General features: G+C 44.0%; 1 protein-coding gene across 1 annotated transcript; it reads right to left on the bottom strand.

Annotated features, from left to right (window-relative positions):
* Window positions 1-1,417: 1,417 nt before the first annotated feature.
* LOC107725888 (IQ motif and SEC7 domain-containing protein 2-like) lies at window positions 1,418-13,595 on the bottom strand. Its single transcript, XM_016535341.1, has 14 exons — window positions 13,591-13,595; window positions 12,788-13,073; window positions 12,377-12,706; window positions 10,760-11,802; window positions 10,460-10,621; window positions 5,887-6,009; window positions 5,487-5,653; window positions 5,184-5,323; window positions 4,884-5,009; window positions 4,645-4,744; window positions 3,644-3,805; window positions 3,169-3,366; window positions 2,794-2,843; window positions 1,418-1,756 (listed from the first exon to the last, which is right to left on the bottom strand). The coding sequence occupies exons 1-14, from the start codon at window positions 13,593-13,595 to the stop codon at window positions 1,418-1,420; spliced, it is 3,231 nt and encodes a 1,076-aa protein (XP_016390827.1).
* Between the last annotated feature and the right edge of the window lie 372 nt (window positions 13,596-13,967).

Raw genomic sequence — 13,967 nt, forward strand, 5'->3', positions numbered from 1 at the left:
TCACATTCTGGGCCTTGACACTTTACTGGAACTTCACTAGAAATGTGCTAAGAGTTTAGATATGGATGATAATGGTCACCAACTAGTTAAAAAAGAAGTAAAAATATTAAATAAAAACAATGTTGCCATGAGAGAATGTTTAGATTTTAGACACAATGCTTTAAATCGAACATAAAATTAACATAAAAAAGAATTTTTCACCAAAATTAGCTTGTTATGGATCAAATTATGAAATTAACTTATTGTCTTCTTATTTGTGTAAACATTTGTATTTTCTGAAACATGGTAATGGTGCAACTGTGGGAATGAACATCATGTTCATAGATAAAGTGTAGTAACATTACTGATATATTATTTTGTGTTAAAATATCATATAATTGTATATACACAGGTTAATAATTCTGATGGATAATGATTCTAGGATGATTACAAACAGCACATCCACATACAGTACAAGGCTTTTTACAGCTGACTAGTCTTAGGAGTGGAAGAGGTCAGGCCAGTACTGACATACTTCAAACAATCATACCGGGTGTAGATATTTGCTTTGTAGATATATCTCTATTAGCACTCAAATATATCGACCGTTATAGATGTGTACAGAAAGAGCAATAGAGCATTTAAATTTATTTAGCAAGTAGAATCTGGACATCAATTTAGTGAAAAGATTATTGCATCTTGCAAATGCTATTGACTAATGCTCAATATGATCACTGGAATGTATGAAATCATTGTACTTTGCCAAGTACTGTGCTTTGATCTTCATGTCCAGCACAGCATTATTTGTATGGTCTCTGGTCTTCACATTTGCTAAACAGGTTCCCAGGTTAAGCAAGGTACCCAAACAGTTTCCCCAACACCTGTGATGATGAATGCAAAATGCAACTATTTTACCCTAACTTTATGGCTATATGTAATTGAAGCAAGCCTGTGGACAATTTTGTGTTCGAGTTTGTGTGTGCATGTCCACATGTCTGTAATCCCTTTACATGCTTTAGTAGGTTATTTCTTGTCTGAATATGGGATTTAAGGAGAAGTAGCTAAGAAGGGTTTGGCTCGAATACCAAATCAATGATATCTACAACAACTGAATTGAAAGCAAAGTGTTATGAATGTTTTTTGTTATTGTTGTCGAGTGTATATCCCACAGCACTGATCTACCTGAGAGCCTCCAACTATCGGTATGACATACGTGTGCTTGTGCTGTTTTGCCTTGGTAAGTCCCTTCGGTTACACTTGAGGGAAGCGCAGGTGAAAGTAGCAGAGTCTTAGCAGGCTGCGTTTCTTTTTCCCACTGGTGTTGTTATCGGCTTTGGCCCTGCCGCCACCTGCCTCCTCCAGCCTCGCGGCGGTCCCCCCTCCAACCACCAAAGGACCCTTCAGTGACCCCCAGCCTCGTGATTTCCCCCGGCTCACACTACCGTGCTGATCCGGTTGGTAGGTTTGGATTTGGCGCGTTCGACTGTGCCCGTCCCCCCAGGTACGGCTCCAGTCTGAGCTGGCGAGGGCCCTTGCTGACCTCCGGCCTGTGAAGGGGGGCCTTGGTGCTGGGGGGGGAGAGTGGAGAGAGGCTGCTGGAGACCGGCCCAGCGCCAGTCACCACAGGTGTGTGTTGCTGCCCCGGCCCACCCCCCACCCCCACTCCGGGGCTCAGGATGGGGCGGTGAGGCCGGAAGTCTTCTGTTCCATAGCATCCTGGGAGCACAGTGGCTACTGGGTAACGCTGGTGAGGCCGCGGACTGCTAATGATGGAACCCTAAGACAAAGAGAGTTGGGGGAAAGGAGGAAAGAGAGGAGGACGGCAGAGCCAAAAACGAGGGTTCGGGAGAAAAGTGAGGGTGTGCAAAGAGGAGCAGGAAAGAAATGTAGGCAATAAACAAGAAAGAGAAGAATAATATAGTAAAAGGATACAGAGAGAATGGTTGTTTCAGTGGGTGGGGAGAAAAAACGGGTGAGTTGATTAGGGTAATGAAACAACATTCTGTCTGCATCATAATTCAGAACATCATAACACAAACACATGCACCCAACTATCTATTATGCGTCCCAAATGCCAATAATGCCAGTGTTGATTTATTTGTAACTTCAAGTGGGATTTAATTTCTATTTTGTGTAATGGTCAAAACCTGTGCTAACAGGAAATTACTCATCTGTGTAGTTGCCATTAAAGTCAAAATGAAACCGCATTGTAACCCGTTCTACTTCTGTAATCAGACAAGTAAAACAGAATATTCAAATAAGATAAAAAAAAAGTGTGTGTATTAAAAGAGTAAAAAAGGTCTATTTTGATTTCATACTGGTTTAGATTTATGAAGGACACCTAATATAAAGTAGGTCTCAACATAAAAATCAACTGAACTGATATCACACACTCACTAGTCCATGCATAGCACTGCAAACATATGCACAAACCACATTCAAAGCAATAAAATGCACAACAAAACCATAAGATGATAAAGACATAATAAAGGCCTTCCATTTTTTGACATTTTATCATGCTTTAATTCTGGGTCAATGAGATGTCTTCCAGTCCTTATGTCCCGAATGACTGCAGATCTTCACATGCAGTCTCGATGACTGATGTTATTGATTCATTGCCTCGGTCACGTGTACATTAACATTCCACAGACCACACATGGTCACACAAGATGCACACACATGGCTCTGTGTCTATGGTTAGGACACATGCAAGATGGCACCGTGTTTTGTGTGGGAATTCCAGGCAGACATGCATGTGGTTCAGGATTGGGGACTAAAGCTAAAGATACAGACCTCTGCTTCACTCAGACTTACTTCCATTGTACTGTCAAGGGAACCAACGCTGTTTCTGCGGCCACGTTTCCCTGTTACCCAGTTAGCAGATGTCAGTCACAACTGTATTGTGTGTGTATGTGTGTGAGTGAGTGTAATGGCAGTCAGTGTTAATAGAATCGCACTTTCTTGTTGGCGTCTGCAAATGTTGAGAATATTTTTGAAACCCCAAAATCTCACCCAAAAATTACAATTTTGCTTAAAATAAACCCAGTATGTGATTTTTTTTTCTTTAATATATATATATAGTTTATTTTTCACAATTGCATAATTGCCCCTAATGTAGTGGTATTCAGTTATCATAAGTAAATTGGTTGCCATTAACAGCACCTCAGCACCACCACAGCACTGCCTCACCTGATTCAGACAGGTCCCTCAGTGAGGAGCTGAGAGCAGTACGTTTGAGGCCCTCTCCTGGTGAATAGTTGTCATCCAGACTAGGCCTTCCCATAGTGCCATTCACCACTTCATTCTTGACCCCACCCACTCCTCCAGCCATAATGCTGTTGGTGAGCAGGCTGGGCCGCATTACTCCCTTCTGCTTCTCCAACTCAGCTGCAGGTGGACAAAAAAGAAACATCAGTGGATGGTAACACCTTGTCCTAAACAGGCAAAACATTTCCAGCATCAGGTAATTTGTCTGTACACATCCTAAAAGCAATTTTACACTGTGCTATGTTTATCTGGTTTATCATGTGTTTTCTATGAGTCATTGGGTTGACCAGATAGGGTCATTGTAAATCTATAATGGTAATGTTGTAGCAAACCACCAGTAGAGCGCTAGAATAAAGTGTAGCAGATTTTTGAGAGCAGCAGAGGGCGCTGTACTCACATCCCACTCTGTATTTCTCCATGTCCTGGACCTCAGCAATGCTCTCCCTCAGATCAGTGACAATGCGTGTGCGGTCCTGTTGACTAGGGGCCATGAACACAATCAAAACTTTATGCTCACCACCCGGGATCGCTGAAGTTAGTCTGACACCATGAGGATAGTCTGGGGAGAGAGAGAGAAAAACATTGTTTATTCAGGGTTTCTAAATAGCAATGTCATATTCCATTTTTTTTTAAATATATTTTTTGTACTATAGGCTTGAATTAATAGTTTGAAATGATGTTTTAGAGCATACAATTTTTTTTTTATGTTTTAGAATATACAATTTATATTCACTAAAGAAATTTCCATGACTTTTTCATTTTTATAAATAAAAATATTAAAATTCCCTGATATTTCTAGGTTTTCTATAATATATTTTAAACAGTAATGTATTCCTGTGATGCAAAGCTGAATTTTCAGCATCATTACCCCAGTCTTCAGCGTCACATGATCCTTTAGAAATCATTTTAATATGCTGATTTGCTGCTTAAGAAATATTTCTTACTATCACCACAGTTAAAAACAGTTGTGCTTCTTTATATTTCAGTGAAAGCCATGCTAAATTCTTTCAGGATTCTTTGACGAATAAAAAGTTCAAAAGAACAGCATTTATTTGAAATTTAAAAATTTTGTAACATTATATATGCCTTTACTAAATGACACTTTTGATCAATTTAACACATCCTATTAAGTATTAATTTTATTAAAATTACAGACCCAGACTTTTGAACAGTAGTGTATTAAAAAAACTACCCAGGTATAAGTTACAATTTACTCAAAAAGCTTAATTATTATAACTTCAGTGCCAATGATCATGGAAAACAGTGGTTTTAAATTGTAATATATCTCTGTTTTTACTGCATTTTACTGTATGTTTGAGCAAATAAATGCAATCTTGGTGAGCATGATAGACTAATCCAAACAAAGAAAAACAAAAAATAACCAACTTGAAATCTTACAGGAGTTCTGGAACATGTGAACCTGCATCTCCACCAGAGGGAAGGACTGTCTGAAATTGTACGTTACGGAGGTTTTCTTCTTCTGGAAGATCTTTGTAACCTTGCCATGTAATAATGAAGAAAAATAACTACTAAGGATTTGAATATGTATTAACTTTACAATACACATGCATACTGAAAAGATGTTGCTAAAATTCATTTTGTATGCATGGATAATTGATATGTGTTATTGACATTACCACAAGCAGATCGTTGAAGAGGAAGACCTCTCTCTGGTGAACTCCAGACCTTTGAGGACGGTTGGGGTCCGGGACTTCATAGAGCTGACAGCAGCACACTAGTCTGCGGTGGGGCAGAGACAGAACCTACACACAGAGCAGATGTGCACATTTACTTTGGAATCATATTACAAACAGTTAATCAAGCAGGTCAAAAAGTATGATTTCACACTGACAGAACACTTCAAAGTAACAAATCAGGTCACAAAGATTCTAATCCAAAAAGATTCATACATTCAAAAATGACTCAGTAGGACTCACAGGTTTCTTGCCCACTATGACTCTCTCCACGGCCTGGACCTGAGAAACATGGTCATCATTGGTCCTCAGTTCCCACTTCTGAATGCGCTGGTAGATTCCAACCAGTAAGTCACGTGGGATGTCCTGACCATTATCCACCCCTGAGAAAGAGAGAGAAAAAATGACATGCATACATCTTTAGTGTACTTGCAAAATCCTTGACAGTTATGTGCAACATTTAAGAGCAGATTGAGACTGTGTTTGTGGTTGCCCACTTATGTAAGTGTCAGTGTGTGAAGTTTGAGAGAGAGATTTGAACACCACCTCTCAAGTTTTTGATGAAATCGTCCAGCTTCATCTTCCTCTCCACTTTGATATTGGGGCTGTACATGTCTGTGTTGAGGAGGATGATGGCAAAAGCTAGGATGAAGATGGTGTCTGGGTTCTGGAACTGTCTTATCAGTGCTGGATTACAAACACAGTACCTCTGGCTACAAGACAGATTTAGAGAGAAATAGCATTTGAGTGCAAATATTGAAGGATTGTGTGATGCCACAGTAAAATAGCTGATAAATGTACAACTCTGACCGCACATCAATAGGAATTTTCTTTTAACACGGCCCCTTAATAATGTTAAAATCACTGTAACCATCCCAGCCTCTCATGGTGTAATTTAATAAATGTGAAGTGCTAAGTGTTCTTAACTACAAGCATATTCATATACCTGAAAGCCTCAATAAGCCTTTCCACTTTTTGGGCTTCTCCTTGGACTTTTATCTGAGCTTGAAATTTCCTCAGAGCATCATCAAGATCCATTCCAGAAAAGTCCATTTCATCCACAACACAACTGAGAAAAAAGCAGAAGAAAAAGTTACACATCTATACATGCTCATGCCAAAACATGCATCAATTTGTTTGTGGATCAAGAAAAAGCTAAATATGACTGTCTTTATTTTATTTTCTGTGAATTGTTTGATGTAGTATTGCATGGAATATTGTATTGCTCCATTGCAAGGGCCTTTGGGCTCCGCAACCCCAAAGGGATCTGACAATTATTGTTTGATCTCAAAAAATAAAACATGCATGGAACAAAATTTTCATTATTAGGTAAATGTCAATCAAAGCTAAAATTAAGAAGCTAAATATTTAATTTTCGCAAAAAGATAAAAATTTATTGATTAAAATTAAAATGTAGTGCATGTACATCAATAATTATAATTTTATATTTTAAAGGGTTAGTTCACCCAAAAATGAAAATTCTGTCATTAATTACTCACCCTCGTGTTGTTCCAAACCCGTAAGACCTTCGTTCATCTTCGGAACACAATTTAAGATATTTTTGATGAAATCTGAGGAAATCGTCATTACGCCGGATCTGGGTCAGCGCCGCCACACGCTCGCGTCATGATACTGTCGTGAACGCGCCTAAAGCCTGTGCAGTAAATATTAATTATACTATATGTATGTTATTATAAGGCAGACCTAAAATGTAACATTTAATTTTATAAAATATGCAACAGGGTCTCCAGTCTTTATATCCACTAACGATTCCTTGGCCCACTGCTCTGTTGCACTTCAAACTAACGTCTCGGGTTACTTGTGTAACCATGGTTCCCTGAGGGGAACGAGACACTGCGTTGCGCAAAGCCTTGCTTTACGTGGACATTTACCATATTAGCTGGATTTTTAGTTCATGGATACCCGACCATATCGGCCAGCTGGAAGCGGCCGGCTTGCACATCTCAGTGGTGATGGGAGCCCTGCCTAAGACAGCCTTACACAGGAGGATCCTGGTGATGCCCCCTGTACCTCCCGTTCGTTGCCTCAGCAAGAAGGAATACGCCGGTGGCCAGGAAGCCCCTCGGGGCGACCAGGCACTGTAGCCCAGTCCGGGTGCATCGCAGCGTAGCCCCGGGGGCCTGATGTTCACGAAGGCTCCCGCAAAAACCCGTGTTCGGCCGCATGATCCAGGAGGTATGAAGCCGAAGCCCGGCTTTTTTTCTTACCGCCTGGACATATGTCGACGAGTGAAAACGCCTACTGCAAGTAGAGCACCTGGCTTCTGAGCCCAGCAACGGCACCTCACCGACCTCACCGAGCAAGGGACAGAAACGTACAGGTCCCGGGCAACACTGCAATGGAACTATAGAAGGTTACACAGGTTACACAGTCTCAGTCCGTCCTCAATATACAGATATCATGATATTTGGATCGTACTCACCCCCATGACTTCTGTGCTGGAGCTCTGCTCCAAGGATCTTCTGACCGGATCATCCTCTGCAGGTAACTTTATACATGCTCTAAGGTTATTTTACACATGACCACCTCAGTCTCTCATTAGTATACATGCTCTCATGATATATGGATCATACTCACCCACCACGAGGCTTGTTGCCGGAGCTCTGTCCGGGGATTTTTTGACCGGACCATCAGTCAGGCGGTTACTATGATCTGGCCATAGAACCACCAAAACATCATGGGCCCAGTAGGAGACTGTTTGAAATTGTTTTACAGCTAACCTCGGTCAGCTGGAGATGGTGGTCATAAAAGAGGGAATTAGAAAAAAGGGGAGAACAGGGTAGATGTTGTACCCCCTGCGGGAGAGAGTGAATACCTAGGTATTACTCTGACCCGGACGAAAGCGCTGGCGCCTTGCCCAGGTCTCACCCCTCGGGTTTCGCCTGCCTCCCCTCGACCCACGATACTTCCCACCCCCACCCACAGGTGGAGGCGGGGCGCGAGTCGCGACACTAGCCCTCTGTGCCCGCCTCTGATCCTCAAACCGAGACGGGCCAGGACCCCTGGTTTGTTCGGGCTCAGACCTGGGCCTTCGTGGTATGAAGGACTTGAACGCTGCTGAGCGCGACTTCGCCTCCCTGAATTTGTCGACCACCGTCTCGACGGAGGTGCCAAACAGTTCAGAGGGCGAAACCGGGGCATCGAGAAGAAAGCCCCTTTCTTTCTTCCCGATGTCCGCCAAGTTCACCCACAACTGCCGCTCCGTCACCACCATAGCAGCCATCGCTCTGCCCATGGCAGAGGCTGCCTGCTTAGTAGCCCGGAGGGCCAAGTCTGTGGTGCGCCGCAGCTCAGCCGTTTCGCCAGAGGAAAGGCCCTGCCCCTCATCCAGGTCCTTCAGCAGGTCAGCCTGGTATGCCTGAAGCACCGCCATCGTGTGCAACGAAGCCACCGCCTGACCTGCCGCTGCGTATGCCTTGCCGTTCGTGCGAGATGTGGCTTGAAGGGGCACGGATGGCAAGGAGGGAGTTTTGAGGGATGACGTCTCCCCCAGAGAGAGATAGCTGGCTAGCGTCTCTTCCACAGGGGGCATCATCCCATAGCCGCTTTCGCGCATTGACTCGATGTTCGCATAACTCGTATGCTGAAACCGGTATACGCGTGAGGAAAACGGCCTCTCCCATTCCTTCTCGATCTCAGTGTGGAGATCAGGAAGGAAAGGAAGGCTCACTTGAGCTGGAGGTGTATGGCCAGAGAGATAACGCTCGTCGAGGCGACCTCGCGACGTCACCTCCTTGGCCCGTTTCCACGGTAATTCGAGCCTTGCCGTGGCTCGATCCATTACCTCTAACAGCTCATCATACGCAGGGCAGGTGGATTGGGAAAGCTCAGCCTCAGCTTCTTCACTCTCCACATCCATTTCCTGCTCTTGTTGGGCTGGGCCCAACTGAGCACTGGCCCCTGGATCAGATGATACTAGAGAAAGGATATCATCGTCCAGCGGCTGTCTCTCGCCCGACACCGATGCGCGGAAGAGGGAAACCCCCCCTTCAGCCTCATCGGCTAGGTCCACCTGAGATCCCCACGAGCTCATTCTCCTCCGTGCCTCAGCAGCGGCGGGTCCTGAACCGCGGGAAACCGATGGTTGTCCCTCTCCCCTCGAGAAGAGAGACAAACGAGAGCGGAGCTTTTTCAGTGAAAAGTTCTCACAATGCACACAGATTGCCCCCTCGAGGACATCGTGTGCGTGCTCCTCGCCCAAACAAACAACGCATAGATCGTGTGAATCATCGGGTGTCAGGAACCGCTGACACGGATGTACACACTTTCTAAACGCTTCGCTAGTGCTCGCCATAGTAGGAAAGAAAAAGCTCTTACTTTGCTTTTTGGAATGCACGCTTCAAACAGACCGGTCAGTGAAGACGAAGAAGAGAATGATGTGCGCTACCGGCGCCTATTTTGTACTAGTCGCGACGGTAGTGACGTCATGGCTGTCGCCGGCCAAACAAGTTGGTGTTTTTTCAATGTAGGCTTCAGACACGGGTCACGACGAGGCGTTCCCCATAGCGACCCCTAGAGGACGCAGTTCGAAGTTCCACGAAAGGGAACAGATTGTTTCACAGCGAGTGGTGCTCGCAGGTTCAGGTCGCTGGCCACACACTAGAAGAAGCTTCTAACAAAACATAGCTTTGAAGATTTATTATTTCAGCACTCGACTCATCTCCACTGCCTTCCAGGAATGAAAGCTCCAAATAAGAGCATTTAGAAATGTACTTCATGACCTTCCCCATCTCTTAGTCTTGTTGCCATTCTGAGACCTTATTCTCTCTTTCCCACTTTCTCTTTGTCTGTGCATGTGGCGCCGAAGGGGAAACAGGGGAACTGAATTCACCGGAACACCGGCATTGTCGGCTACTCTCCCAGGAAACAGTCCTCGTCCTCCGTAAAATGCGTTGCACACATCTGAATATTTGGGTTGATCTGTTCTGGAACAGTGTTGTAAATACAACTTAACCACTGATTTCTAGTCGTGTCCTCTTTTGGAAGGCCAAACAAAGTATTTTCGCTTTCGCAACGAAACACACAGCATCTTCACAACATGGCGGTGGCGGTGGCAGCAACAATTAAGTTATTGTAATTTTCTTTGCGTGAACATTTGGGCGGCAGTTCGTGACGTAGACATGTGGGGGTGTGTTTAAATGAGGCATTTTAGGAAGGTGTGGACCAGTCTTAACTTTTATAAAGAATATCTCTTTGGGTTTGAGACTTTAGTCTTTGCAACTTTAGGGATCTTATCTATTCACGAACAGCTTGTAACACTCCAAAGAGAAAGGAAAACTTGAAATAGCATCATATGACCCCTTTAAATAAATAGTATGCCTACATATCTATTCAGTATCAGTTAACTGAGAATTCTAAAACTTCGGAGAAGTTGTTAACAATTTCATTTTTTCAAAGCAAACCTTTTTGAAATTTATTTATTTAACCTTTTGTCATTGTCTAAAGACAAAAAAATAACCATTTCACTTCTTTTTAGCGCACATATTGTGTGGACTCACTCCAGTACATCTTTGTTGAACTGTTTCTGTCTGTTTCCAAGGAACTCTCCAATCATCTGGCGACTCAGGCCTTTTCTTTCCAGGATAAAGCGAGCGATGCCCACTGGTGTGTCTGACACAAAGCCCTTCTCAATCAGGTACTGAATACCCTTTTCTGGCTTCCTGCAGTCCAAAAACATCAGTACAGTTTAATCTGGTTTCAATCAGATGCATTCAGTTTCATAGTCATAGTCACTGGCATTCTATTATGTTAAATTGTGGGATTGTTATATTTAAAGGCACTGTTTAATTTTTTCTTACTTGTTGAAGAGGTTGAGTCCGATGCGATATTGTCTTCTCTGAACTACATCGTTGTTAAAGGCAGGAGAGTCCCAGCTGTGCCGGCTTTCTCTCTGGTAGGTCTGTTTCCCTAATGGGGGCAAGGGCTCCCGCAGACTGTCCCTTGAAGAGGAGCCTGAGCTGCAATTAATGGTCTCATTAGAGTTTGTGGTGGAGTTCAGTGAGTCATTATCACCATCCGAGCAGCACTGCTGCTCCAAGCCACCAGGAGGCAGTGGAGCTGAAGAGGAGGATGAGAGCGGTGTGGCTGGGGGCTGTTGAGGAGAGGAGGAAGACGAAGGGGTGTCGGGGTACTGGTGATGATGGTGGTGGTGGTGATGGTGATGATGGTGAGCCATGTGGTGTGGGATGTGCGACGGTATCGATCGGATAGCTGGACGTGTTTGACCTTGTGCAGCTGTTGAGGATGTTGAACGAGCATTAGGGTTGTGCTTTAGTGTCCCTTGAGGTGACCCTACCGCTGAGTCCTGCTCAAAGACTAGTTGTCTGCTAAGGGAGCCTCGGTCTGAGCGGTCACTCATGTCCACTGAGCTGTCGCTAGGTGGTTCTATCGTAAGTAACGGTAAGTGCCCTCCCCGTAAACGGTAATCACGGCACTCTGTGCAAGGTGTGCTTCGGCGGCTATTGCTGCTTCCTCCTCCTTCTGTGTCACGGCTATCTTCCCTACCACCTACTCCACTTCCAACACCCCCCCAGAACTCAGTGTCTGTGCTGCTAGGGGCCCGGTCTAGAGAAAGCGGTGAGGAAGGTAGTCCGTCATCCATGTAAAGCGTGACATCACTGTAGGAGGTGGCTGTGCTATCCTCGTGCATGCTCAAGCCCCCTGTACCTCCTCGATCCCTGTCTCCAAGACCTCTTCGTAAGGATGCGTGGCTGTTGCTGCTCCATATGCACTCGCCAAAGTCATCCACAACACCACTTCCATCCCCTATACCTTCCTGGGAATCATCTCGGCGTGGTCGACATGTTAGGGCATCATCAATGGAGTCGGCCAAGGACTTAACCTTGAGTACAAAGAAATAGACACCGTCAGACAAACGGTACAAAAATTTTAATTTTAGGATTACACTTTGTCACTGGGGCAGTACCCTTATAGGTACAACCTTATAGGTACAACTGTACATTATATACCCCTGAACAGTGCATATTAGTACCTTAGAGTAGTAGTATGTACCCTTTTAGTACTACTGTGAACCTTTTAGGGGTAAATAAAGTTGTACCTTTAAGGGTACTGCCCCAGTGACAAGTTGTTGTACCATTAAAGGTACTGCACAATTTTTCCAAGGGTAAAGGAACCATAGGACTTTTGTTTTTTTCCATAGCATTATCTGGCCATGTAAATCTTACTGTAATACAAGATAATTTAAACAGTCTGTTCACATAAGGTATACGCATGAGGTGTGAGGACACTACCCCACTGAAAAAAAAACAGGTCAGACAGGTACGCAGAACTTTGACCAGCAGTCTTTATGTTGAAACTAGTTGAAAAAAAATATTGTTGGTTAAGTTAGCTATGAAGCCTGTACATTAGCATCCAATGTTGGGGACAGTCCTGATACAGTCAAAGTGAGTACTAACTTGTTTTGAGAAGGAGTCCTCTAGGTGGGTGTATTCCGGTTGTGATGGGGAGCTTGGCTCTGTGGTGCAGGTTGGAGAATGCGGAGGACCCATTCCTGGACTGTGACTGTAGTGAGTCTGGGTGGGAGGTTGAGGATGTCGGTCATCAAACGAGTACTGCAGTCGCATGTTGGAAAGGATGATGCGCCGTGTCATGCGGCTCTCAGAAGCTGAGCTGCGCAGGCGCTCAAAGTTCTTATTCATGCGATATTGACGGAATGCTGTCTGGATGGTACGTGCTGCTCGTCTACTCACGAAGTAACCTCCATATTTCTTCTCCAGCATCTCCACCTGCACAGCAACAGCTTCATCAGTTATATTTGCTTCAAAAGAACGTGATCATAATGAATCATGACTGTTTGCATGCCTTACCTTCTTGTCTTGTAGGTCTGTAGAGAGTTCATAACTGTCTGATAGGGCTTTGCACCTCTTGTTCTCTTCTTCCTCTTGTTTACGTAGGGCCAGGCTAGCTGGTTGGTTGCGTGTACGATGTGCCCAGGCAAGGCTGGCTGGGCTTGGAGGGGGCACAAAAGGCACCCGAGGGCCTGGGGGGCCACAGCTGTTGTCCCTGTAACGGTCAGAGCTGTTCACGTAAGGAGATTTACTGCTGGAACTGTCTGAAAAGGGACGTGAAGCTGAACTCTGGGTTTCCTCCTCACTGAAAGGGGTGGGTGAGAGAGAGAGGAAAAGAGAGAGGAGAGAGAGAGATAATAATTCTAAAACGCCCCCATAATGAGAGGATAAGATAAAAATCTCAAGCAACACAGGAATTCATGACTTTATTCATTTTCCACTGACTTAGCATTTTGACTTTCAAGAAAGCTTTAAACAGGGCAAATGTCCTAAACAAGCCTGAGGCTTTCCCAGAATTATCACACTAGGAAAATTAGAACAATTCTAGTTATACTTAAGATTTGTAACTAGAGAGAGTTATGCAAGTTGATGCCTTAATAAGAGCTTGGTTTACTGTATCAAAGATCATAGTTTATATTTAAACAATCTATTATAACTCCAAAATTCATCAGTATGTAATATCTGAAACTTTAATGAAACTTGAAATGCAGTAGTGAATTTCCTGTCAAATCAACTTCTGTTTTTGACTCCTGTACCTTTCATGTGAGAAGTTTTGCCATGTGCATTGCACATCTGTGGCATCATATCCAACCTGCTTTCACCTCATCTCTATACTACTGACACGTCCTCATATTCTGTTCCCCACACAACAGCTCTCATCCTTAATGACTTGTAGTCTTCCGCTGCCATAAGTGACTCACTTATCCTGCAGGGTACCATCAGAGCAAGTGTTTGATTGATACATACACCACCAAACATACGCAGCACACATAAGTATACCAAAGTATAACATGAAATGCAAATGCTTTCCAGTCCAATACTCACCAACATGACACTAAGGTGCTCTTTGTGGTTTCAGAGCATTACTTTGTGGTGGCTAAAGTGTTCTAAATGGTTGTTAGCACATTGCTATGTGGTTTGATTGCTAGGGTGTTGCTAGGATGTTCTGGGTTGTTGCTGGGTGCCTGCTTATGACGTT

Source organism: Sinocyclocheilus rhinocerous, unplaced genomic scaffold (assembly GCF_001515625.1).
Source record: "Sinocyclocheilus rhinocerous isolate Xijiao unplaced genomic scaffold, SAMN03320098_v1.1 scaffold311, whole genome shotgun sequence".
In the NCBI taxonomy this organism is placed as follows: Eukaryota; Metazoa; Chordata; class Actinopteri; order Cypriniformes; family Cyprinidae; genus Sinocyclocheilus; species Sinocyclocheilus rhinocerous.

Coding starts and splice junctions, on each gene's coding strand:
- LOC107725888 (XM_016535341.1), bottom strand. Junction 12,707..12,787: donor CAGACCTACAAGACAAGAAG/GTAAGGCATGCA, acceptor GTTGCTGTGCAG/GTGGAGATGCTGGAGAAGAA. Junction 5,324..5,486: donor TTTCATCAAAAACTTGAGAG/GTGGTGTTCAAA, acceptor TCTCTTTCTCAG/GGGTGGATAATGGTCAGGAC.